Raw genomic sequence first — 27339 nt, 5'->3', positions numbered from 1 at the left:
CAGAACACACGACTGGGCATTTTCCTACACGTGCTCCCGTCGGCCCTGCTTCTCCTTCTTTTCTCAATAAAAAGATAGAAACAGCTAATGATTTCAAATGGATAACTACCACATAAGTACCTAACATTTAATAGGACATCCAAATAGGACATCTAAATAGGACATTTAATAGGACATTCAAATACAATTAATATATATTACCACATTTTTTAATCTCAATAGATGCAGTCTTGCATACAATAATATAAATTATAAGCATCTGATAGCATACTGTACTTTCAGAGAGATACAAATAGTATAGAAGAAAACAAAATAATGTGCATTGAAATGTTTACAATTATGCTTTCTATAATAGCTAAAAACTAGAAGTAATTCAAAATAAAACACAGAAGTATTAGACAGCCATTAACAATGACAAACACATGAGCAGGAGACATAGCTAAATAAAATGCTACATGTTATACAAATGGTGTGACAAGAGACTATATATATGGTTGGTGTTTCTTAGAGTGAAACAGCTCTGTTCTACACAGGTAACTAAATGGATTAGCTCTGTTTTATAAAGGGAACTAAATAATACAGTTTCCTTTCATTGTTACTAAAATGTTCCATAAAGTGAACATTTTCACAAATTTATTTTTTTGGGGAAAAAAAAGCAAAATGAAGAATAAGGATGTGTAGTTAAAAAGTTCTAAAATGAGGAGATTGAAAGCTAAGACAGGGCAAAAAGAAAAGGTTGTAAGTATGAAGATACTTTAAAATCTATTTAAAAAGCAAGTAATGCTTTTAACATTATGAAAAGTACCATCAATTTAAAAGATTACTATACTTAGACGTCTAAATTTCACATACTAATGTTGTAGCCTCTTGTCTTTAGCAGATTTTTAATCTTTGGCAGATTTCTTTTCTTAACTATCTCCTTTTGGGACTCTGAGGATAAATTGTGAAGAACATTAAGTAACTTACAGTTTGTATTAAAAGCTTTTCACTTATTTTACTCTAATAAAGACAGGTCTAATGACACTCACCATTATACAAGGAGCCCCCTTCAGCATATTCCATTACAAGACACACCTGAAGGAAACATATGCCAGAATAATTAACCACAGAGCTACAGCATCCTAGGGAACTTGAAAGACAACTTAGATCAAGCTTTGATTTTATAAATGCACTTAAAAATCATTCTTTTGGTCCCTAGTATCTGAATAGCACTAGAGGAAAAAAAAAAAAAGGTATCATGATCTAAGACCTTGTCTTCTAGGGGCCCACTGTCTAAGTGTGAAGATGTATATAAAAACATAATCACAAGATCTTTGGGGATTTTTCCCCTGGAGAAGGAAATGGCAATCCACTCCAGTACTATTGCCTGGAAAATCCCATGGACAGAGGAGCCTGGTAGGCTGCAGTCCATGGGGTCGCAAAGAGTCGGACATGACTGAGCGACTTCACTTTCACTTTCCAGCGCAAATGAACAGAGGCTATCACAGGTTATTCTGAACCTCCAAAGAAGATGAGGTTACTGGATAAGACCACCCAAGATAACTCTTCCCTTATACTGTGTTGCTAACAGATTAGAAGCACACACAGTATGATTATTTTTTTTTTTAGAAATAATACGACAGATCAAAACAGCTTCATGAACTACACAGCTGCATGTAATCTGCCATGTTTTTTCTCACAGACAGAGTAAAGTGAAAAAATGGCAAACTTACTGGATTCAAGCAGGCTCCATATAGCTTTACGATGTTAGGATGGTTCACACGCGATAACTGTCGAAGCTGTAACAAAAAAAGGTTTCTTTTGAAAAGTGCTAACTTTTGAGGAAGTGATCTCACAGTATCATTCAGATCTTAAGGTTGTACAAAACATTAGTTTAATCCTTCAACAACCACTGTTTTCTATGTAGCAGGCACCGTGATCATAAGTACCTGCCCACAATAGTACAGAATCCCTGCCCTGGAGTTCTCACAGATTAGTCGTGGGAGAGATACAAACACTAATAATTAAAGCAACATGCAAAGTGCTATAACAGGAGTTATGAACAAGGCGTGAGTACAAATAAGAAGCAATTAAGTTTGCCAAGAAATGTTAGAAGGCCATCCCTGAGATGGCACTGAGCTGAGCTATCCAAACCAGAGGAAGCCGTATCATCACATCACCTTCATCTTCATAGCTATGGTTGAAGGAATACTCTACCTACTCTATGCTGGGCACTGGGAGGCACTTTACAGATACTGTATAATCCTCACAACTTTGCAAGGCAGGTATTATCATTTTCATTTTAAAGATGAGGTACCCTGAAGATAAGGCTCAGAGTAGGTTAAATGAGTTGTTAAATACCCTAGAGCTAGGAAGTAGTAGAACCAGAGTTTGAATTTTGGTCTGTCTGACTTAAAATCTGCACTCTTGCATTCTCTTCCCTCCACCTCCTATCTCCTGAGTTAATTCCCTCTTCTCAGTTCCCATTACAACTGCCTTTTGCCTTAGCAATTCCAATCTGAACCAATGTAGTAATTAATTACTACAGCCTCCTTCTAATTGGTCTCCAGTTTTATCCAATCAAATCCAATCCAATGATTCATAGTGAGATCCATGAGTGGTTTGGCTGTACTCATTTCTCTTGCTCTATATCTCAAATTAATATTAACATATCTCCCCAAACTGCTCCCTACTCTTTCTTCTCCCCCTTTTCTGCTTCTTCCCCTTTCTTCTTCCTCTCCTTCTCTATTATCTACATAATACTGCTGGCTCATATGAAGCCCAAAGGTAAACCTTTTTGCCATATGCTACTAGAAAGCTGTACTTTTCTACAGCCAACATTTCTAGATTTTTAGTCCTAAGAGACTTAATATCACTATTTATTATATTTCACCATGTTAAGATTCTGAAGTACTGAGCTTTAGATAGCAGATTGTTCAAGCATTTACTCTTGCTCCCCCATCAAATACTACCAAAAGAGGAAAGGTACTTTTTTTCAAGACAAACTCAGAAAGATGAAGAAAACGTGATATGAGGAAACAGCACACATTTTTTGAAGTTGGAAAGCAAATGAGTAGCAATAACTGACACTGCAGACCTAAAAGGAAATGAGAAAAAGTGAGAAGCAACCAGATTTAACTCTAAAACCTCCAAAAGGTTGGGGAGTGGGGACAGTACCAGGCAGCTATTCACATAAGCGATTACTAATAAAAGGGCAGAGAGATCACTTAAAATTAGGCCAAAGATTCCCTCCTTCCCTGTCTTCAAACAGCTAGTGAAAGCCTCTTTATTGTCCCAAAGATTAGAGATTAAGCAATAAATGCTGGAGAGGGTGTGGAGAAAAGGGAACCCTCTTACACTGTTGGTGGGAATGCAAACTAGTACAGCCTCTATGGAGAAGTGTGGAGACTCCTTAAAAATCTGGAAATAGAACTGCCATACGACCCAGCAATCCCACTGCTGGGCATACACACTGAGGAAACCAGAATTGAAAGAGACATGTGTACCCCAATGTTCATCGCAGCGCTGTTTATAATAGCCAGGACATGGAAGCAACCTAGATGTCATCGGCAGACGAATGGATAAGAAAGCTGTGGTACATATACACAATGGAGTATTACTCAGCCATTAAAAAGAATACATTTGAATCAGTTCTAATGAGGTGGATGAAACTGGAGTCTATTATACAGAGTGAAGTAAGCCAGAAAGAAAAACACCAATACAGTATACTAACGCATATATATGGAATTTAGAAAGATGGTAACGATAACCCTGTATGTGAGACAGCAAAAGAGACACAGATGTATAGAACAGTCTTATGGACTCTGTGGGAGAGGGCGAGGGTGGGATGATTTGGGAGAATGGCATTGAAACAGGTATAATATCATATATGAAATGAATTGCCAGTCCAGGTTCGATGTATGGTACAGGATGCTTGGGGCTGGTGCACTGGGATGAACCAGAGGGATGGTACGGGGAGGGAGGTGGGAGGAGGGTTCAGGATGGGGAACACATGTACACCCGTGGTGGATTCCTGTTGATGTATGGCAAAACCAATAAAATATTGTAAAGTAAAAAAAAAAAAAAAAGATTAGAGGTTGATTCTTTAGAGAAGGTATAATAGTATCTTCTCTAAGTATAGATATATATTTAATGCAGAGATAAACACAGAGATAGAAATATAAAATTACCTTCTTTAGAGAAGGTGTGAGTCTGGATTGGGGGACATCAAACAAAACTAAGGATGAGCTCAAAGTAGTTGCCTCTGAGAAGCAGAAAACTTGATGGGAGGAGATACACGGGATTTTTAATAAAAATACATGGAGAACCATTCAACAATTTAAATTACGTGTATTTATAACTTTGATGAAAAATTTTTTCCTCCAAGCTATTATCATCTTTTTGACTGGATTCCTAGACTTTAATACATATGATTTTTATCTAGTTTTAGGAAACTGCCAATACAACAGTATCTGCTCAATATCCTCATTTAAACCATAAATAAAAACTGTGAATAAGGCAAGATAAAGCCAGACTGTTGGACTACAGATCATTTTTCCTCATGATGACATCAAACCATTCATCAGTATCTCTCAATTCATTCAACTAATTTACAAAAATCTACTTCATCATATCACAAGTAATTTCTCATTTCCTCATGTTATGCATTTAAAAATATCAGGAAGTATATTTTGACATTATAATTAAATAAACTCACAGATAAAAATTCAGAAAGTTTATAAGGTAAAGACCACTTCTGTTGACCAATGAAGTTAAAAACTTATAAAATCACTGATTTATTTAAATACTGTAATCTAATATACAAAACAGCATAAAAGAATAAACCTGATAATAAATAATATCATGATTATCGAATTCTCCATCATCAAATCTGTAAGAGAACAGCTATAAATTTTCATGCTAAATGAGAAAAGCCAATTTGACATAATTTTTACTTAAAATAATCTCATTCGAATTTCTTAAAATGTTCAGTCAAAAATGAATGCATAAAATTTCCCTTCTTAACTTTAGATAATGGGAGAGATTACCATTTCTTTTCTATTTTAAAATTTAAATTCTATGCCTTGAAATAGATCAGAGTTACATGGAAGAGACTGTATTTTAATTCAGGGATGAATTCATTTATGCAGCTAAATCTCTCTTCTAATTTTTAATCAGAACTAAGAGTATGAATGAAAAAATGTTCCTATGGCATTCCCTTTAGTTCAACTAAATTGCTGATGTTTAAGAACACAGAGAAATAACAATTGAGAAACACTTTGTTTTTCACAAATATCAAATTCACAGAGTATCTTAGGTAAAGAACTATACAACAGAAATGACTTTCCAACTTACCTCTACAATAAAAGCTTTCCTCTCAGATTCACTTTCTATTTGTTTAATGGCAACATCTTTTGCTCTCCACTTGGCTTTGCATACTACTCCAAAAGCTCCTCTTCCAACAACCTGAGTTAAAAGCAAACAAAAAAAACCCCATGAGAATCAGAAACAAATAGATCCAGCCCAGCATATAATGCTGAAGCAAACCTGAAAGGTTAAAGAAGATTTTAGAAATCATCACGATCTGGATTTGCCACAGAGCCAGTATGAATTTTCATTAATACAAGGAGACAATGAAAGGCACTGTCTCTGTCTTTGAAAGTTTATAGTCTAGACACCTCTTCATTCTCAAAACCAAAACCAAAAAATAATAGGACTCTTAAAGACAGAAAACAAATTAAGACAGGCAAGATGAATGAGAAGATACAGAGAAGATGGTTTGGAAAAACAAAAATAGAAAGCAGAAACATAATCAATGTTTTAAGCTCTTATATTTATGAAATTAAAAATAGCTTTTAAATAGTTCAGTGGGGTAGGGAGTAGAGGGGAAAGGATAAAAATATAGATGATAAGACTGGCCATTGTGAAGGACAGACAAAACACGGCATATTATACACTGGAATGTATTTGTCAAGAAAAAGGAACAAACTACTGATACATGCTACAACGTGGATGAACCTTAAAAACACTAAGCTCAAATGACACACACACGAGACCACACACTGTACGACTCCAGTTATATGAAATGTCTGTAAAAGGCAAATCTTTAGTGATAAAAAGTAGATTAGTCGTTGTTTGGGGCTGAGAGTGGAAACTGGGAGTAACTGTAAACAGGAAGAATCCCATTTCGATGAAGAAGAATCCCAGGCGATGAAAATGTTTGAAAACAGACTTCTGGTGATGTGTGCACAACTTAGGAAATTGTACAAATTACTGTATACTTTAAGTGGCTAAATTTTATGATATGTAAAATACATCTCATTAAAGTTACTTTTTTAAGTTACAAAATAAAACCTGACCACATGTTGTATTATCGTTGAAGCTGTTAGGTAGCTCTCGAGTTCATTCCTCTCTCATGCTACTCTACGTTTACTGATGTTTGAAATTCGCCATTATATTAAAACAACAACAAAAGAATAACTTTTGATACTTGTTAGAACAAAATCAGTCTATTTTATCACTGAAAATGACCTTAGTTATGTGCCATTTACTTCAATCTTTCAAATTCCAAAGGATCTAAGTACCTCCTTAAGCGAAAAATCTACAGTTCTCACTAATGATGTACTTTCTATGTAGTAAGCACTGAGCTGAGAAGGAAATGGCAACCCACTCCAGTATTCTAGCCTGGAGAATCCCATGGACAGAGAAGCCAGGCAGGTCATGAGGTCACAAACAGTAAGCTACAACTGAAGCAACTTCACATGCATGCACGCAAATCTGTATCGTGCATCAGAAAGGAGCAGTTACATCTTCTCTTGGAGGAAGTCTTCACTTTAGGCAAACTTTTTCCAGAGTAAGAAACAGGTGCTAAGAGATACCAGGATAGTTAGTTGTAAGCTGAGATGGATGGCCACTCTAGCCATAACTCAAATTCCACTTCAAACATTACACAAAGCAGTATGGACATTTCTCATGTTGCTTAATGTATAAAACTACCCAAATAGTTAACATTCAGTGAATGTTTACCATGTGCCAGGTACTAGTCTATGTGCTTAAGTGCATTAATATATTTAATCCTCCTCCGTTTTAAAGGTAAGTAAACTGAGTCACACAGTTGCCAAGTTGTCCAAGATCACAGGGTCAGAGAAGCCAGGATTTGAAACACAGAGTGTATAATAAACAATTCACTTTATATTCAGCCTTTGACGTCATTGTTGTTTAGGCCGTAAGTCGTGTCTGACTCATCTGTGACCCTGTGGACTGGTGCCCACCAGGCTCCTCTGTTCATGGGATTTTCCAGGCAAGCCTGGAGTGGGTTGCCATGCCCTCCTCCAAGGGATCTTCTCGACCCAGGGATCAAACCTGCGTTCCTGCTTGGCAGGTGGATTCTTTACCACCAAGCCACCTGGGAAGCCCGTATGCCGTCAGCCTAAAGGAAACTGAGTTGTCTTGATTCTGGTGACTTTTCTTTTTCCATTCCTGGTCCTTGGTGCTAAGGGACCTCCTGCTAATTAGGCTCTCGCCCTCCTCAGGAGTCAATGTCACTTATTTGAACTTTGCATCCAATTACTTTAACATGAACAGTGATTGGCTAAACCTGGTACCTCTGGAATAATGGAAAGAGCACACCTAGGATCTGAAACCCAACAGACTTGAGTTTAAATACAGATTCTGTCTGCCTGCTAGCTACCAATACTGGGCAAGTTAATGTCTTTGAAATTCTGTTTTCTCAACAGTAAAAGGGAGATGTTTACATTTTCTTCAGCATATTATCTATAGGGTTCATAAGTCAAAATCAGACATTTTCTTACATACCACAAAAGAATAATAAGTGCTTGGAGTTGGGTATGAATAAGTTTGAGGAGTTATACTCCTTATTTCTTTCAAATTAACCACAATGAACAGCACACCTAAAATGAATTTCAACATTATGACAATATCAGGTGAAGAAAGAAAGGATGGAGAGACCAGTCTATCTGTTAACAGTACTATGAATAACGATTGGGAAGTAATTTAATATATTCTCCAACTATGTATTTATAAAGGGTGGCTCAGGTCTGACTGGCAAAGAGTTGGACACGACTGAACAACTGAACTGATACTGATACTGGTGGCTCAGACAGTAAAGAATCTGTCTCCAATGCAGGAGACATGGGTTCAATCCCTGGGTCAGGAAAATTCCTGAAGGAATGGCTTCAGAAGGGAATAGCTAACCAATCAAGTATTCTTGCCTGGAGAATTCCAGGGACAGAGGAGCCTGGCAGGCAACAGTCCATGGGGTCACAAAAGAGTCAGACAGGACCTAGTGGATAGTAATTTCACTTTTCTTTCCCTTTTCATGTATTTACAGATACATCAAAGCAACTGGTGCTCAGCAGGTCTCTTGTTTCATTTTGCTATTCTCAAGAATGCCCACATAGGGATTTCAAACATTACATTTGTGTATCATGCATCTGTTGCAAAAACTGTGTAAGGTGTGCATGACTAATTGTGATGCTCAAGTGCCACCTAGTGCTGAGATGATGGCCAACCTGAGCCTGCAACTTAAAACCATGAGAACAAAATGTGTGCAACTAAGGACATGATAAACGTTCTCCCTCTCATTTACAAAAGCAATTTTTTGGAAACACTCTGAAATATAAAACAGGCATCTCATGTAAGGTCCATGAACTTATTAAGAAGCCTCTGCGTGCATCAGGGCCACGTGGTATTTCTCGTGTATGGTGAAACAACAGATCTGAAATGATTAAAGTCCAAGACGCCTGAGGTTGTACAGGTAAACTGAAATACATAATAGAAAAAAATAACTGTTGTGAATTCAAAGGTCAGAGGCACAGAATCAGTGCTTAATGAATTACATTTCTGTGTATGTAATGATTCTCATTACTAAATTCCAGTGTGTGGAGGGGGATCTCCCCACACTTTCAAGCAATCCTCAGATAGCAGCTGGATAGCCTACCACTGAGTTCAATTCTGACATCACCCACCTGGAGAGAGCATCAGATCCCACAGGTTAAGTTCTGTGAGACTGTGTTGTACCCTACCTCTCCCCCACCAAAGGCTTCTATGCCCTCTCTGTGCCCATGTGTTCACCAACCTGGAAGTTCTCTGAAACCCATTCTTCTGGGTTTACGTGAAGCTTCATTAAATGGGCGTGAATGATTAAGCTGCTGGCCACTGCTGATTGATTAAACCTCCAGCCCTTCTCCCTCCCCAGAGGTCAGAGGGGTGGGGTTGAAAGTTCCAACCCTCTAATCACATTGTCGGTTCTCCTGGCAAGCAGCCCTGTTCTTAGGTGTGGTCCGAAATTAACCTCAGGACATCTTTATCTCTCACCACTTACAAAATTCAGAGGGTTTTGGGAGCTGTGAGCCAGAAACTGCAAAGACCAAATATATTGAAGAAATATTTTGGTCATCTGAATGATCAAGTACATGTGTGCTTAGCTGCTCAGTCATGTCCAACTCTTTGTGACCCCATGGGCTGCAGCCTGCCAGGCTCCTCTGTCCATGGGGATTCTCTAGACAGGAATACTGGAGTGGGTTCCCATGCCCTCCTCCAGGGGATCTTCCCAACCCAGGGCTGCCGCATTGCAGATGGGTTCTTTACCATCTGAGCCACCAGGAAAGCCCAAGAATACTGGAGTGGGTAGCCTATCCCTTCTCCAGGGTAACTTCCTGACCCAGGAATCAAACCAAGGTTTCCTGCATTGCAGGTGGATTCTTTTCATATTTCTTGTAAATCACCATATGACAGAATCAAAATGTGACTTCCCATCTTTTCAAATGGCATAAATATTAGGGGTAAAAGAAAAAACATAAAGAATTGATCCCTGCCTTCAAGGGTTCAAAGTGAGGTAGAGAAGAAATTCAAGACAAAACAATAACACACACACATACACACACACACACAGACACTTCCCAGCTGAAAAGGGCCAGAGATAAGAGTCTGTGATGGTAGCTTTCAGGACAGACTTAGGGATTCAAGAGTAGACAAGACTTATTTCCATGCCCCCTCCTCCTCAACTTCTCACAGAGATCTCCAGGAGAAAGCAGCCTCACAGGACAGGCTCTGCCAACATGAGAAGCTGCAAATGAGTTAAGTGTGGTAAAGGAGACAGTCAGAGGGAGGCCCCACATTCTTTCAGCCTTGACAGAACATGGAAATGATACAGAAAAACTCCTGCCAAGAGAAAAACAGGATAACTGAACACTAAAGTGTCTTCTGACTGCAGGAAGGAGGCTGTTGGATGGCAGACAGCTCAAAATACAGGGAGCTAAATGCAGAGCTCAGCTGAATCTCAGAGAATCAATGAAAGCCAAAGGGGAGGGCCCAGTTAGCAGGCGGGGAGAAATGGGTAAGGTCTCCTGCTTTCAAGGGGTGAAGTGAGGCTAATGCCAAGAGAATGATGAACTGCATTTATTCCTTAAACCAATATTTCTTGAATGTCTACTGTATTCAGCTACCATATGGGATACAAGAGATATAGCCGTAAATAAGACAAAGGCCTAGATCCACATGAAATGTACTTTCAATTTAAGTGGGAGATAGGGAGAGGAAAGAAAAGACGGTCAACAGACAAAAAAATGGAGCTTCCCATGTGGCTCAAGTGGCAAAGAATCTGCCTGAAAATGAAGGAGCTGCAGGAGATGCAGGTTTGATCCCTGGGTCAGGAAGATCCCCTAGAGGAGGAAATGGCAACCCACTCTGGTATTCTTGCCTGCAGAATCCCATGGACAGAGGAGCCTGGTGGGCTATAGCCTACTCTTTGGGTTGCAAAGAGTCAGACATGACTGAGCACGCATGCATGTGAAACAAAAAGATGAATAAGATAAATAACAGCTTATAAAAAACTGCCATGGAGAAAAAGAAAAAGTTGAATAATGGGACAAACTTACGTGGAAATTTATGGCTAGATAGTATAAAAGGCATCTGACTGCTAAGCTAAGTCACTTCAGTCGTGTCCGACTCTGTGCAACCCCATAGATGGCAGCCCACCAGGCTCCCCCGTCCCTGGGATTCTCCAGGCAAGAACACTGGAGTGGGTTGCCATTTCCTTCTCCAATGCATGAAAGTGAAAAGTGAAAGGGAAGTCGCTCAGTCGTGTTTGACCCTTAGCGACCCCATGGACTGCAGCCCTCCAGGCTCCTCCATCCACGGGATTTTCCAGGCAAGAGTACTGGAGTGGGTTGCCATTGCCTTCTCCAAAAGGCATCTGAGGAGGTTACAAATTTCATATTTGAATGACACAAGGAATGAACCAAAGAAACTACTGATGTAAGGACTCTAAAGAGGGGAAAAAAACCCTACGATTCCTATTCAACATTTGAACCCCATCTACAGTTTAGGCATTATCCTACACATTCCAGATATAGAACTAAACAAGTTAAACTAAAATCTTTGTTCTAACTACTTATATTCTCTTTGTGCAGGGAGACAAAGAGGAAGCAAGATGTGAGTATACATAGGTTTATATATATATATATAAGACAATGTTTTAAGAAAATGATAAATGCACTAAGAAGAAAAGAAACAAAATTGTGTGTGTGTGTGTGTGTGTGTACACATGCATGCACTCCTCCCACTCCAATTTTAAATTAGGCCTTACTGAGAAAGGTGACATTTTAATGATGACCTAGAGAAATACTTGGAGGGTTTGGTGTAAGCAGGACATAGTGGGAAAAGGGAAGAGTGATGCAGGATGAAGCCAGAGAGACAGACAAAGTCTGGATTCTGGAGGGTTCTTGGCACAATGAAAAGGAGTCTGAATCTCAGTCTAAGTGTGATGGGAGGCAATTAGAGGAATTTAAGGAGGAATGTGATATGATTTTACATTAAAAAAAATCATTCTGGCTCTATGTGAAGAATGAATTATAAGGAAGCTAGCTTATGTATAGAGAGAGATCAGGCAGAAGGCTGTAAAAGCAGCCCAGGCAAGAGAGAAGTGCTTTGAGAACAAGGCTGATGGTAGTACAGAAAAATGAGCGGAACTGGGATATGTTTTAGCTTGTTATTGTGCTCATGTGCTCAGTCATGTCCGACTCTGTGACTCCATGGACTCTAGTTCACCAGGATCCTCTGTCCAAGGGATTTCCCAGGCAAGAATACTGGAGTGGGTTACCATTTACTACTCCAGGGGATCTTCCCTACCCAGGGATCTAACCTGAGTCTCCTGCCACTCCTGAATTGCAGGCAGATTCTTTACCTGCTGAGTCATCAGGGAAGCTGAGGAATATGTTTTAGTTGTTGTTCAGCAGCTAAGCCGTGTCCAACTCTTTGCAACCCCATGGACTGCAGCACGCCAGGCTTTCCTGTCCTTCACTATCTCCTGGAACTTGTTCAAACTTATGTCCACTGAGTCGGTGATGCCATCCAACCATCTCATAAAGCATATGTTTTAGAGGTAAAGTTAAAAGAGCTTGCTGATGATCTGCATGCAGGCAGGGCAGGTGGACAGGAAAAGACATGAGTCAATTATAATGTCTAGATTCAGAAACAGTTTAATAAAGGATAAGAAAGGATGAAGCAAGCAGATTTTCTTTTTTTTTTTTAACAGCACAGAGTTCTGATTTACTCATATAAAGCCTAAGATGCCTATTTAGATATCTGAGTAGAGATATCAAGAAAGAAAGTGGAAACATGAGTCAAGAAGTCAGGCAGAATATTAAAGACTTGGGAGAGTCACTAGCATTTAGTTGGTACTTCGAATCAATCTCTTGGGTGTGGTGACCAAAAAATAACACGTGAACACTGGGGTCCCGGAACTGAGCTTTGAAGCACTTCAACATTTAGAACACAGGGGAAGAAGAAACAGGAAAAAGAAAGCAAATATAAAAACAGCAAAAGCATTAAGTCAATGGCTCTCTAAGTGTAATCTCTGGGTCAGAAGTATTTGCATCACCTGGAAATTTGTGAAAATGTAATTCTCAGGTTCCCACCTAGAATTACTGAGTCTGAGGGTCAGGTCCAGCAATCTGTGTCTTAACAAGCCCTTCAGGTGATTTTGATATTTGAGAATGACTGTATCAGGTTGTACTAAAACCATAACTAACAGCGAGACAAGATATCTCATTGGAAACCATCACACAGACCAGAGAGCCTTCGCTTACTGCTGATACGGTCTATGGAAGTTTTCCAGACCACTGACATGATATCTTCAGCAGGAAGAAAGGAAAAGGAGAATTCTTGAGAGCAATGCATTGTTGTTCTTGACACATGGTATATCAGAAGAAAAGAGTGGCATAGATGGCAAACTGAGACACAACGGCAACTGAGGTAAATAACAAAAGAAACTAATATTCAAACTACAAAACAATGAAAGGAAGTCACTCTTTACTTACTGCCAAATTTCTAATTCAAGTTCACAATCATATATGCTTTTTTGATTGTACTCATATCTGAGTAAGCTTCTCTGACATATTATTATTAACAATTATTGTGAATGGACAGCTCTCCCCAAAGATCAGTTTTCACCAAGATTGTAAAAAATGGCATATGTCCAAATTACAAGTATCTCCCCCAATGTACACATCCATCCAAAGTGGTGAACCCAGAAATAAATATTTCAGATATTTTTCACAATCCCTCATCTATAAAAATAGAAAAACAAAGGAATGCAGCGAGAACTTTGGTTTTAAAAGGGAAGTCAAATGAGAAATATTTCCTTCTGAACATATAACTGTTTTCTAAATTAAAATGTTTTCAGATTAATTCTCTTATTATATGTACCTCTCCCCCTGTGGTTTAGCCCTCATGGTTTGGGATCCACAATTTTAGTCTCATGTAGTAAAGCAGATTTAAATTTAATTTCTGAATATAAAAAAGTGCAGCAGAAGAATATGAAATGACGGAAGAAAAATATTTCCATGCAATTAATATTAAAGGCAAAAATACCAAAATCAAAATTTGGTGTATGTGTTCAAAGCAAGCAACTCCTTTAAAAACTAATTTCTTTAAGATGGACAAACACTCCATTCCTTTGTCAAGTCAGGTTTTTAAAAACAAAAAAACCATCTAAACGAAAACTAAATGGAAAAGGGTGTGCACCCTTGCACTCTTAATTTACTATGAAATAATTCTTAATTGAGTCCAATTCATGTTATTTTTAGTTCAGTGACTGTAGCTGTCAGTTTGCTTTGGCCCTGACCTGTGATCTACGTGAATGGACCCTGGCCGTGCTGCCATTGCTCTGGCTAGAAATTTGGGACATGACAGAACAAGCATAGACCTGAACATTTATTAGAACTTGGAGAACTTCAATATCTATTAATTAACTGTGGCAGAGTAGAACTGCCACCTGCTGACAAGACAGACTTTATAACACAAAAGTAAAGTTGATTATTCAGACTTTTTAAAATCAGCCATAAGACATCTGACCCTTTAAACAGGCCTTTCTTTCAAATAATATGCGCATGTCATCTTTTAAGTTACACAGGCACACTATAAATGTTATCACTGTGGCTACCTCTACACTGTGATAACAATTACAGGTTTCTCCTGAAACCAACAATCAAGTTTCACATGGAAGTGTTTATTAATAATTCTGAATATTCTTAATATTAATACTAATAACAAATCTATAGACAGTTTATTCAGGCCACTATAACTTAGGCTCTCTCTATTATCAGTTGCCCACACATTTAACATAAAAAAATCACAAAATGTACAACACCGTCAAAGCTCTTTCTGTATTTCAATTTAAAACAAAACCTCTGCATGTCTCTAAGAACATATGAAGCATCCAATTATTATATGTGCATTGCACATATGCTCGGAGAAGGCAATGGCACCCCACTCCAGTACTTTTGCCTAGAAAATCCCATGGACGGAGGAGCCTGGTAGGCTGCAGTCCATGGGGTCGCTAGAGTCAGACACGACTGAGCGACTTCACTTTCACTTTTCACTTTCCTGCATTGGAGAAGGAAATGGCAACCCACTCCAGTGTTCTTGCCTGGAGAATCCCAGGGATGGGGCAGCCTGGTGGGCTGCCGTCTATGGGGTCGCACAGAGTCGGACGTGACTGAAGCGACTTAGCAGCAGCAGCAGCAGCACATATGCTATTCTTAATGTCAACACTCTGGATCTCCCCTTTAAAAAGTGACCATGCCAAAAAGGGTCTTTTTAGCATTTTAGTAAAGGCCCACTAATACATGGCTTGTATTGTTATAGCACCTGACCTCTGCAGAATCTTTTACCCCTGGTTAAACCAAACTATTTGCTAGGTATAATTAATTGCAATGAAATCAACATTTGCAAAGAGAATCAGATTTTATTTTTAGTGTAAATGCTGTGTTAGCCAAATCACTAACTTATCTTAACCTCTGGTTTAATCACATAAAAGAACCAGCTCACATAAAGAGAACCAGATGGACACTAGAATTCTCATGATTATGCTGCAGTAACTTCATTTACTCATTCAGCAACTGTTTATAGAAAACTTTGGATGCTAGGCATTGGAGTTAAAAGTGTGAATAAAGTTAAACTTTGCTGAGGGATACCTACTTTCAGTGACAGCTAAGTGTCATGAAGGATATTAGAAGTGACAAAGATCTAGGTTGCTCAGGGAAAGCTTTTCCAAGGAAGTAACATTGGAGAAGGAAATGGCAACCTACTGTAGTATTCTTGCCTGGAGAGTCCCATGGACAGAGGAGCCTGGCAGGCTACAGTCCCTGGGGTCGCAAAAGGTGGACACGACTTAATGAATACACCACCACCACCACCACCACCACCACCATTTGAATGCGACTTGAATGGTGAGAACAGGTCAATGAAATTCTAGGGAAAAGAGCATTAGAGGCAGGGGAACAACTACAAAGAATTCATTTTAGTATCTTTCCCAATTTAATGCTTACTTTATTCAAAATCTAGTTTCAAAATCTTTCCCGCTAAATGGAGCCTTCTGTGATAAACTCTACCTTCAAATCATTGCTTACGTGTGCAATTCACATTTCATTCATAGTTTTAATTTATGGTTCTGAAAATCTAGTCTCAGGATAAGTCAAAGTTTTTAAGAAGAGAACCTTAGGATCCTTCACTCATCTTTCATAATCTTAGCACAGAAAAGAATGTTCATTAGGTGCTGGAGACCAGCTATTATAAATGAAATTGGTATTTTGTTTCCCATTCTTACAATAAGGTTTGGCGACAAAGTAACTTTGAAAGAACCGAAGGTACCTTATAAATCCAAGAGGAAAGAGCAAATGACTCAGGAGTGTGAAATCTCAAACTCAATTCCCTCCTCTACCATGTACTTAGATATAAGGCTTCTGGCAAATCAAACTCTATGACTAGTTGTCAATATCTATAAAACGGGAGTATCATTTGCTCTATTTAATTAGGATTAGCAACTTCACTTTCCCTTTTCACTTTGATGCATTGGAGAAGGAAATGGCAACCCACTCCAGTGTTCCGCCTGGAGAATCCCAGGGACAAGGGAGCCTGGTGGGCTGCCATCTATGGGGTCCCACAGAGTTGGACACGACTGAAGTGACTTAGCAGCAGCAGTCATAAACTACATTTCATCATGATCACTGTCCTTAAAGCTGACTGTGGAAACAGAGCATAAATGCTAGAAAAAATGTGAAAAAGTAACTGTGATTTCATTTTAGAACCGGAAGAAACCTTAAATTATCTTGTTCAATCTCTCTTTTTACGTGACAAATCAAGAAGCTCAGAAAAATGACGTGATTTGCTCAAAGTTACTGAAATACATGATGGCAGAATCAGTATGGCATCTACATTTTCTAAATGCCCAGCCCAGTACACTTTTATTTTAACCACACCACACTGCCTCTATCAATTCTTGCAACCTGGTCCCCAGTGTACTGATAGATAACTTACAATTCAGTCAGATCCAGAATGATAAAAGCTAAATGACTTAAAAATTTAAAAAAATACCTACATAGGTTTCTAATGCTGAGACCTGACATAATTTGATATCAAAACTGAATTTAGAAAGTTTCACACTGATTATTACTGAGTCATGGTATAAGAAATGTAAGGATTAAAATCAGCTGATGCCTTAAAAATATGCATCTGTGAAATGAGTGCATATTTGGCCTATGGTCAGAGTATTTTTCTTTATACACAGTTTCTAACTGAATCAGTATAATGCTGATTCAATTACACTGTTATTTGAGAAACAGAATATGATTTTCTTCATTTGTAGGCAATATACTGGTACCATATAAAATAATGAAATCAATATAAAATACTTTTTGTTTCTAGTTATCTTTCTCTGTTTCTCTGATTTATGATTTTAAGCTGAGAGCAGAACCTAAGTTGAGAAATAATGAGTGCCCGTGGTGCTTCCTAGATTATATAGTAATACTGCTTTAATGTGAAAATAAAGAATATGATGAAAATTATGTAATGGTTTTAACATTAGAAAGGTCTAAGTTCAAATCTTTAACATGAAAATAAACTGAGTAATAAAAACTGAAAAGAACAAAATTAAAAGACTGCCTAACATAAGAAAATTTCATCTAGAAACAAAAATTTACTCTTCAGGAATGTCCTAAATCTACTAAAGAATAGTTGAAACATCATCTAAACTAAAGGAAGGGTCTTTGGAAACAGAACCCAAGTAGGAAGTTAAATAGCTTTGGGGGAAGAGTAAAGGATAGATGAGACCTTACTAACAGCCAAGAATGTAAAATGCTTCAGAAAGCAGTGTGGGAAAACTAAGGTTGTAAAAACCAGATGATGTAAGTCTCTGAAAACATTTGGTAGACCACGAAGTACAAGTTATTATTATATAACAATTTGTAGTCTACAAGCATAGCAGTTCGCCACAGAGTAGACGTAAATGCTTATTTAAAAACTGCAATTCTTTTATACTGACTCACTGAAGTTTTATTCTTAAAAAAGAAAGAATGTTAGCCATGAAAGCGGGATCAACTATCCAATTCTGAAAAAAGAATTTATCATAGTCTCAATAGAAACACACACACACACACACACACACACAAAACCTCCCCCTCTTCCAAAATATGGGTCCTTCTTTTAGCCATATGACCTTAAAGGAGGTCACAGTTCCTCTCTGGAACTCAGTTGCCTAGTAATGTGTGTCAGGCACTGAGTTGGGTGTCTTGCATGTATTGCCTAATGAAGTCTCATACAAATAAAATGAAGTAGAAATTACAATCATTTTATAGTTAAGGAAACTAAAGCTCAAAAAGGTTAGTCAGGAAACTTGCTCCAGATCACACAGCTAATAAATGGCATAGCTGATACACTGAACCTTCATCTAACTCCAAAGGTTTTGCTCTTCCCACTTACACTATCTTGTAAAATGAGGCTGTTTTCAGCGATCTTTAAGATTATTTTAAGCGTAAAAATAAAGTAACCTATTATTCTTCCAAAAGATGCATAGGAAAAAAAAAATCATTCGTTGAAGGATAATTATCTCACTACTTTTAGCTTACCACTGTCTAAAAGTAACTTAAAATTTTTAAAGTAGTGATAATTCTTTGAGAACACGCAGGATTCTCGTGGGTGTATGTAATGCAGGGTACTTAGTAAATTTCTTAAATGATAAACAAATGGTAAATAATAAATACTATTTCCAACCGAAGTTTTAATACTTTCTAAAGTATTTTAAAGTCTTTAAAATATACATAGCTTTCAGTTTTCTAAATTTTATGGTCTATACAACCAACCTCTGTTCATTGAAAAGAAGCAACGTGCTAAAGGCACATTGTTACCTTGCTCCAAAATAATTTTAAATACTGCAGAATAAAGGATGTATTCAGGTTTTATAACAGCGATTTCTGGTCTGATCTCACATTCTAGTTGTCACTGAAATCACTCGTTATTTCTTCAGAATATGCTACCTGAAACATTTTTTCATCCTAAACCAGTCTCCATTACTAATGGTGAAATTAGCCTAAATTAGTCTAATTGAAGGCTATTAAATAACATTTAATATAACTACTGCTCTATGGAATCGGCGAAACAGCTATTCGGTACCTGGAAAAACTATTAGACTTGTGGATGTATTAATTTACGAAGCATCCATTGAGCACCCACTGCGTGCCAGATGCTGAGCCAGAAGTCGAGCATAATATATTCCTTGACCCTTAAGAACACCATGTTTTGGAGAACTAAAACTCCAAAACGGCCATGGTCTTTGATATATTTTACTACTTACAGATTCTAGAACTGGTGGACCAGACGGTCGCACCAGTTTATCCTTTTCCGTTTGAGATGACCCAAACTCTAAGCACCGGAGTATTAAATCCAAACTCAAGAGTGCTAAAGTGAGAAAAAAAAGAGAGCTACCCCGGAGCAGCTGAACGCGGAGAGCTCCTTTACACCCGGTCTCTGTGGGGTGTGGGGACTCCCGGGTGGGTCCCGAGAAATAGAGAGGTTGGGAAGGCGCCTTTAGAGTCAGGACGAGGTAGAGTCCGGGACAGGCCAGGGCCCGAGCCTCTGTGCCGGGCCTCGCTCACCTCTTCCACCTCGATCTCCTTGTAGTCTATCTCTTCAAAGTTGAGGACTTGGGAGGGGGCTTCGATCATCTCACCGGCGGAAGACGAGGAAGAAGAAGAAGCGGCGGAGGCTGTAGACATGATCCCTCGCGGAGCCCGGGGGGCCCGGGAAGGCTGCCGCCCGGACAGTCCGGGGGAGACCCGCGCCCACCCGCCTCCGGACCGACCTTCAACCTGGAGCCACGGCGATCCGTGGCGGGGACAGGGACAGCGGCCACAGCCGAGTCCCGGCTCCGGCTCAGCTGCGTTTTCCGCCGCCGGGCCCCGCCCACCAAACTTCCGGTTCCTGCCAGAAATCGGAAACAAGAGGAGGGCCTTGAGATCAAGAGAGGGGAGGGGAGAATTCGGAGACTGAGACAGAGAAAGGAAGGACAGGTTGGGGGTGGGGTGGGGGAGAGGTGGGGTGGGGGAGGGTGAGAGGCTAGTTTGGACCTGAGGGACAAATTTCGCGAGACCTTTATTAAGGGCCTACAGCAAAGTGATGATACCGCGAGAGCTGACGTGTGACGTAATTAAAACGCGCGAACGGAAGTGGCGCAGGGCACGATGGAATCACAGTACGGTTGGTCCTTTAGGAACCAGCGGGAAAGATAAAAGCTACAGTTTCAACCTTGTTTGGTGAAGTATGTTTTGACCCTGCTCCCTTTTCTCTCAGAGACCTGCAGATGGACGGGGTAGTATTGGATTGAGTTTTTGTGATGAAGCTTACTATTCAGTTTCACTCCTAAGCTAAACTGCACTATTTCTTAAAAAGCCTAGGAAAATGTATTTTGTGTTTGGAGGGAAGCGATTTGCTACTGTTACTTTGAGCCAGTCCCTGATGCTATCAGAGATTATAAAGAAAATAATACACAGCGAGCCAGCGTATGTAACCTGAATAATACTCTATAGGCTCACGAACAGAAGTTAATTTTAGTTAAGGTAGATACTTATGATTTGGCATAATTTGTCGTTCATTTGAACTTATAGGATGTATTGGTACATGTCGGAGTGCAGTGCTTTGTGCTGAATGCTTTACATTTAGGTATCCATATTTTATCATTAACAGTAGCCTTGCAAATTAAATATTTTTGTTGCCATTTTCAGGACAGGAGTAAACAGGCTCGGGAGTAAATCAATTATGATTCTCACAAGCACCTAGCTCAGTATATTTCCAAGGTGAAAAGTATTTCCTGTGTTGTACTATCAACACAATTTTTAATTTTAAACTATCTGTTAAACATCAGTCAGTTTGACCTAAAGCCTACTTGGGAAAATTGGAGTTAGAGATGAAGAATGAAACGTTGTGAAGTTCAAATTCTATCTCAGTAGGAGACCAAAAAGGAAACAGAAAGGAGAAAATGAGGGGAATGGTGATGGGAATATCAGCGGAGGAGAGTTTTTCAAGTAAGGAATAGCTAACCAACGTTGGGATTCTGAATAGGTCATTGAATTGGGCAAATAAGGAGTTATGAACTCCTGGAAGACAGTGTGTGTCTTTTTTTTTGTTTGTAGTGTTAATAACAATGATAATTTGGTGAATGGGTAAGAGAATGGAAGAAAGAATAATTTCTTTCACAGAGCAATCTCTGGGTGATCTTACCCAGGGTATTGACCACTTTTATGATGATAACTCACAATCTCTCCGAGTTTTCAAATTTTTCCTGAATTCTGGACCTATTGAACATCTCTGTTTAGACATAACTTAGTGCATGAACTTTAAGATTCCAAAAACAAATTCAGAAGTTATCACCTACTACATATATATTCTTTGTGTGCATTTTCTGTCTCCATGAAGGATCCCATTATCTACTCAGTTGTCCAAGTGAAAAATCAGAGCTTTATTTCTATGTGTATTACAATGAAATGATGCTTAATTAGTGCACTAATAACCAAATAGAATGGAGAAGGAAATGGCAACCCACTCCAGTATTCTTGCCTGGGAAATCCCATGGGCAGAGGAGTCTGGAAGGCTACAACCTATGGGATTTCCCAGGCAAGAATACTGGAGTGGGTTGCCATTTCCTTCTCCATTCCTTCTCCAGTCAGACATGACTGAACAACTAAACAAAAAACAACCACCAAGTGGAAGCATATTAAATTAATGGGATAACCATTTTTACCTGTCATTTCTTTACTCAAATTCCCAAACTAGGATGGTCACCTTTTAACCTTGTCCTTTCACTCACAGGTCATATTTACTTTTTCTTTAACACTTTGATCTTAAAACAGTGGATGCTACCAAGTGGGAATTCAAGAGATAATTCTTTTATGTTTTGGCTGAATGAATACTTCTGCCAGTCCTAACTTTCATGGAGTGCATGATCTATTTTCTGTACCTTCAGTTTAGAACTAAAATACTGCAGACAAGGGATTAGTCACCATAGTCATGATGGTGTTCTGCTTGTTCCCCGCCCCCCCGCCAAAATTTTGTTATAAAAAATATTGAAATACAGAAAAGTTGAAAGAATTTCACAGTAAACAACTATATACTTACTGGTAGGATGCTATCATTAGCATTTTACTGTACTTGTTTTTATCATATATCTGTCTATGCATCCTCTCATGTGTACATCTTTCTTATTTTGTTGGATGCATTTCAAAGTGAATCTCCTTCATGATCTTGGACATCTACCTTAATACTTCTGCTTGTATATTTTATGCATATATTTGGACTTCTGATGTTGATAGTAATCTAAAATCAATCCTTTTGCTATTTGCTTGCAGTTTTTCTTTTTTTTTTTTTTTTTACAGTCCCAGATCTTATCGTCCTTAAGGCCCAGTGTACCGCTCTCATTCTGTGATTTGATTTTATGAGCTGGTTCAGTTCAGTCGCTCAGTCATGTCCGACTCTTTGCGACCCCATGAATCGCAGCACGCCAGGCCTCCCTGTCCATCACCATCTCCCGGAGTTCACTCAAACTCACGTCCATTGAGTCAGTGATGCCATCCAGCCGTCTCATCCTCTGGCATCCCCTTCTCTTCCTGCCCTCAATCCCTCCCAGCATCAGGATCTTTTCCAGTGAGTCAACTCTTCGCATGAGGTGGCCAAAGTACTGGAGTTTCAGCTTCAGCATCAGTCCTTCCAAAGAACACCCAGGACTGATCTCCTTTAGGATGGACTGGTTGGATCTCCTTGCAGTCCAAGGGACTCTCAACAGTCTTCTCCAACACCACAGTTCAAAAGCATCAATTCTTTGGCACTCAGCTTTCTTCACAGTCCAACTCTTACATCCATACATGACCACTGGGAAAACCATAGCCTTGACTAGGTGGACCTTTGTTGGCAAAATAATGTCTCTGCTTTTTAGTATGCTATCTAGGTTGGTCATAACTTTCCTTCCAAGGAGTAAGCGCCTTTTAGTTTCATGAGCTGGTACATTCACATTTTTCATTTAAGCTGATTCAAGTTGTATTTTTGTTATTTGCAATCAAAGAATCATAAATAATATACTTTGACTCTAGAGAATTGAGGGAGGGGAATTTGACTCAGTTCACCTGAATTTTGACTTCGTATTCCTTTTAACTTTTTTAACTTTCATGAGTTAAGGATGGAAGCTTAGACCTCACAATTTCATGTGAACTTCAGTCACTTGTCTATAGTGTCTCCACAAATTTCCAGATATCCAGATAATCACGATGGTATGATCACTCACTTAGAGCCAGACATCCTGGAATGTGAAGTCAAGAGGGCCTTAGGAGTCATCACTACGAACAAAGCTAGTGGAGGTGATGGAATTCCAGTTGAGCTATTTCAAATTCTGAAAGATGATGCTGTGAAAGTGCTGCACTCAACATGCCAGTAAATTTGGGAAAAACTCAGCATTGGCCACAGGATTGGAAAAGGTCAGTTTTCATTCCAATCCCTAAGAAAGGCAATGCCAAAAAATACTCAAACTACTGCATAATTGCGCTCAACGCTAGTAAAGTAATGCTCAAAATTCTCCAATCCAGGCTTCAACAGAACATGAACTGTGAACTTCCAGATGTTCAAACTGGTTTTAGAAAAGAGAGAGGAACCAGAGATCAAATTGCCAATATCTGCTGGATCATCAAAAAAGCAAGAGAGTTCCAGAAAAACATCTATTTCTGCTTTATTGACTATGCCAAAGCCTTTGACTGTGTGGATCCCCACAATAAACTGGAAAATTCTTCAAGAGATGAGAATACCAGACCACCTGACGTGCCTCTTGAGAAATCTGTATGCAGGTCAGGAAGCAACAGTTAGAACTGGACATGGAACAACAGGCTGGTTCCACATTGGGAAAGGAGTATGTCAAGGCTGTATATTGTCACCCTGCTTATTTAACTTCTATGCAGAGTACATCATGAGAAATGCTGGGCTGGATGAAGCACAAGCTGGAATCAAGATTGTCAGGAGAAATATCAGTAACCTCAGATATGCAGATGACACCACCCTTATGGGAGAAGGTGAAGATGAACTGAAGAGCCTCTTGATGAAAGTGAAAGAGGAGAGTGAAAAAGTTGGCTTAAAGCTCATCATTCAGAAAACAAAGGTCATGGCATCTGTTCCCATCACTTCATAGCAAATAGACGGAGAAACAATGGAAACAGTGTCAGACTTTATTTTTTGTGGGTCCAAAATCACTGCAGATGGTGGATGCAGCCATGAAGTTAAAAGACGCTTACTCCTTGGGAGAAAAGCTATGACCAACCTAGACAGCATATTAAAAAGCAGAGACATTACTTTGCCAACAAAGGTCTGTGTAGTCAAGGCTATGATTTTTCCAGTAGTCATGTATGGATGTGAGAGTTGGACTATAAAGAAAGCTGAGCACCGAAGAATTGATGCTTTTGAACTGTGGTGTTGGAGAAGACTGTTGAGAGTCCCTTGGACTGCAAGGAGATCCAACCAGTCCATCCTAAAGGAAATCAGTCCTGAATGTTCATTGGAAGGACTGATGTTGAAGCTGAAACTCCAATACTTCAGCCACCTGATGCGAAGAACTGACTCATTTCAAAAGACCCTGATGCTGGGAAAGATGGAAGGCAAGAGGAGAAGGAGATGACAGAGGATGAGATGGTTGGATGGCATCACCAACTCGACATGAGTTTAAGTAAACTCCAGGAGTTGGTGATGGACCGGGAGGCCTGGCTTGCTGCTGTCCATGTGATCACGAAGAGTTGGACACGACTGAGCGACTGAAGTGAACTGAATATCAAGCTATTGAACTGGACTTGAAGTCCCTTCCTGTTTGAGCACTCTGTACCACCCATCCTCAGTGTCAGTACATAACAGAACAAGTTCTGTATTTTACCTGTTCGTGTGACTTTGTTATGAGTAACAGAAAACTCAAGACAATGTTGCTTAAACAATAAAGGGGATTTATTAGCTTAGTTAAGTTGAAAGCTAAGAGCTAGAACAGACTTAAGAGCGTCATTTGAATCATTAAGTTACTGGTAGCATCAGTAATTGAGTTTCCAATTTTTGTCATCTGCTTTTCGTGATATTTGCCATTATTCTAGAACAGAGTTTCTCAATCTTTTTTCCCATTGTTAATCCCTTAAGGAACCTTTTAAGACTTTTTCTTCATAGCTCCCAGAGTTTTTACTAGTACATATATACTGTGTAATTTGTTTATGAACTGTATGCATATTTTTGGTTTATACATAAAGACAGTAAATTTTTTTTCCTCTCCAATTTCACCCACTGGGATATGATATCATCCCCATTAAGAATGCATGCTCTAGCCATTTCATTTTTCATGTGACATACCACATTGTCTAGTACAATGACAGCATCTCTTTTGATAGCTGCTTCAGAAGAACAAGGAACTTTAAACTTTGGCAACTATACCCTTGACTGAAGAATGGAGATGGGGTTTGAAGTTATGAATGTCTTTATCTTAGATCTAGGACTCACCGAGTTGTGAGGTTTGAGAAGGAGCTGCTAACCAGAAGAAAGATCTAGAGACTTTTAAGAGAGCAAAGCAGGGAATGGTTGCTGGGAATGCAGCCAACAAATGTTCATTATTTATATGTCTATTCAGGTTGTACTCTATACTTAGAAAGTGTGTCTTTACTGTGTCCCAGAACCAAACTAGCCTACCAGTCAAATATTCTTTATAGAAAGTTCAGAAGTAGTTTTCCACTGTATTCAAAACTGCAGTTTTCTCACAGAAGAGAGCCAAGCCCTTAGCAGTTTTGTCAAAGTGCTGGAGAGTGGCTCCCCAAATTCATGCATTTCTTTGATATTTGGGTTTCTTTATTCCATATACTCCCGATATCTTCATTCTAGATCTTTCATGGTCCATGGGCTTCTGGGAGGGTTTGTGTTCCAAGTGTCCACAATGTGGCTGGTCAGAGTGGGCCTGCAAAAGTGGAGTAAAGGTGCAGCTCCAAGGTGTTCTCTGACATGATACAAAGCTAGCGTTTCTGTTTGCAGCTGATGTTCTTTTTTGTCCCCATCAATTGTGTTTCTGGCGAGGCAACTGCTTTGATGGTGCCCATGTGTCCTGCGGATAAAATTTGCATCATTGTTTTTGAAATTCTTGATATGAAACAATGTAGCTGGTTTCAAAATCTATTCATATTATCCCAAGGAGTTTGAACATTGTATTTGCCATTTAAGTAAGAGGAAGAATTGTTTAGAGAGTTTTAAATTACTATTTCAGCTGTTGTAAATTTTTAAATGGTTGTGAAAATATTTAAAAAGTTTCATTTTCTTGTATGAATATATGTTCTCTTTGATAATGACTATCAAGAATTTGAAGAGTTCATTTTTAAAAAGTCTTGATTAGGATTGTTAGTAGGTATTTCAAGTACAATATAAAGTCTTATATTAAAAAGTTAGAAAGGAAAGCTTATAAAAATTCCTCTTAAAATTTTGAAAAAATGTGTTTGATGTTTACAAGGATTCTTTTGATGTTGTAATGCTTTATTTTTAAAAATAACCCAATGTGGGAAAAGCAGGGGTTTTTTTTTGTTTTGTTTTGTTTTTTAAATTAAGTCCAAATAGATTCTTTAAAATCTTTTCCAGTTTATCCCAGAATATTTTGCAGTATTATCATCTTTAACCTGTACTATGACATGAAAATTTTGAGATGCTAGGAGGGTGTTCCAGTAGTAATAGAAGTGTTAGTGATTTGAACAATATAGATGGTGGCCACAGGGGTTTCGGATAAATGGATTTGAGAGATACTGAGGAAACAGAATTGGTGGGATGTTGGGGAAGGAGACAAAGGAAAGGGCAAAAGGTATACAGGATGATTCCCAGATTTCTCACTTGTACAACTCAGTTGGGAAGGGTGCTATTTGCAGAAGCAGGGAAGACTGGAACAAGATTGGGGGAAAGGAGAATAAAGAGCTGTTCAAGACACTGAGCTCGAGATGCCTGAAAGAGTTCCAAGTGTAATTATCAAGTAGGCAACTAATCTTAGGGAAAAAGGCAGTGCTGAAGAAACAGATACTGGCCTATTGATGGTAATTTCAGTCATGGAAATGCACAAGATTACTTAAGGAAGATGTATAAAATGAGAAAGAAGAGGAATTAGAACCTTATGGGATAAAATCTTTAAGGTAGGGGTAGAGGCAGAGGAACTGCCAAAGAAATTTGTGGAAAACTAAAAACTATGATGTTGTGGAAATCAATATAAAAGGATATTTCAGTGTTGAATACTTTTCAAGAAGCTAAACATGAGAAAAACTTGGAGTATCCATTGGATTTGGGTCTTGCCGCCTGAAGGTTAGCCAAGGCAAATCTCTATGTAGGGAGGGTGTGGCAATGGGCTCCAGTGGGTAGGTTGGAGTGTCCACATGCGGGTGGTGTAAGGTTCCTTGCAGTGTAAAATTAGGTCTAGCATAGGAGGAGTGGGGACAGGTCAGGATCTCATACCACTTGCATTCTGGTGCAGGATGGAATTTGTTCCCT

At 38.9% G+C, this 27339-nt stretch overlaps 1 protein-coding gene and 1 long non-coding RNA gene across 10 annotated transcripts in view; one reads left to right on the top strand and one right to left on the bottom strand.

The window, feature by feature from the left end:
- The window catches only part of MAP3K7 (mitogen-activated protein kinase kinase kinase 7), a 65945-nt gene extending 46223 nt beyond the window's left edge, over positions 1 to 19722 (bottom strand). For 3 of the 7 annotated variants that reach the window (XR_009495795.1, XM_059889739.1, XM_059889741.1), the window contains exons 1-5: positions 19431 to 19722; positions 5335 to 5445; positions 1713 to 1778; positions 1029 to 1074; positions 853 to 930 (exon numbers count right to left, since the gene is read on the bottom strand). Coding sequence is in view for 6 of the 7 variants with exons in the window: in XM_059889739.1 (XP_059745722.1) it covers positions 853 to 930; positions 1029 to 1074; positions 1713 to 1778; positions 5335 to 5445; positions 19431 to 19550 (421 nt within the window). In the remaining variant the exon portion in view is untranslated. 7 annotated transcript variants of the gene reach the window in all.
- A 95-nt stretch (positions 19723 to 19817) lies between these two features.
- The window catches only part of LOC101902479 (uncharacterized), a 157902-nt gene continuing 150380 nt past the window's right edge, over positions 19818 to 27339 (top strand). For all 3 annotated transcript variants that reach the window (XR_009495824.1, XR_235861.5, XR_808829.4), the window contains exon 1: positions 19818 to 20092. This is a non-coding gene — a long non-coding RNA (uncharacterized lncRNA). The remainder of the gene's footprint in view (positions 20093 to 27339) is intronic.

This window comes from Bos taurus, chromosome 9 (genome assembly GCF_002263795.3).
Source record: "Bos taurus isolate L1 Dominette 01449 registration number 42190680 breed Hereford chromosome 9, ARS-UCD2.0, whole genome shotgun sequence".
Classification (NCBI taxonomy): domain Eukaryota; kingdom Metazoa; phylum Chordata; class Mammalia; order Artiodactyla; family Bovidae; genus Bos; species Bos taurus.
Note: the sequence above shows the minus strand (reverse complement) of the source record. Positions and strands in the feature narration are given on the sequence as shown.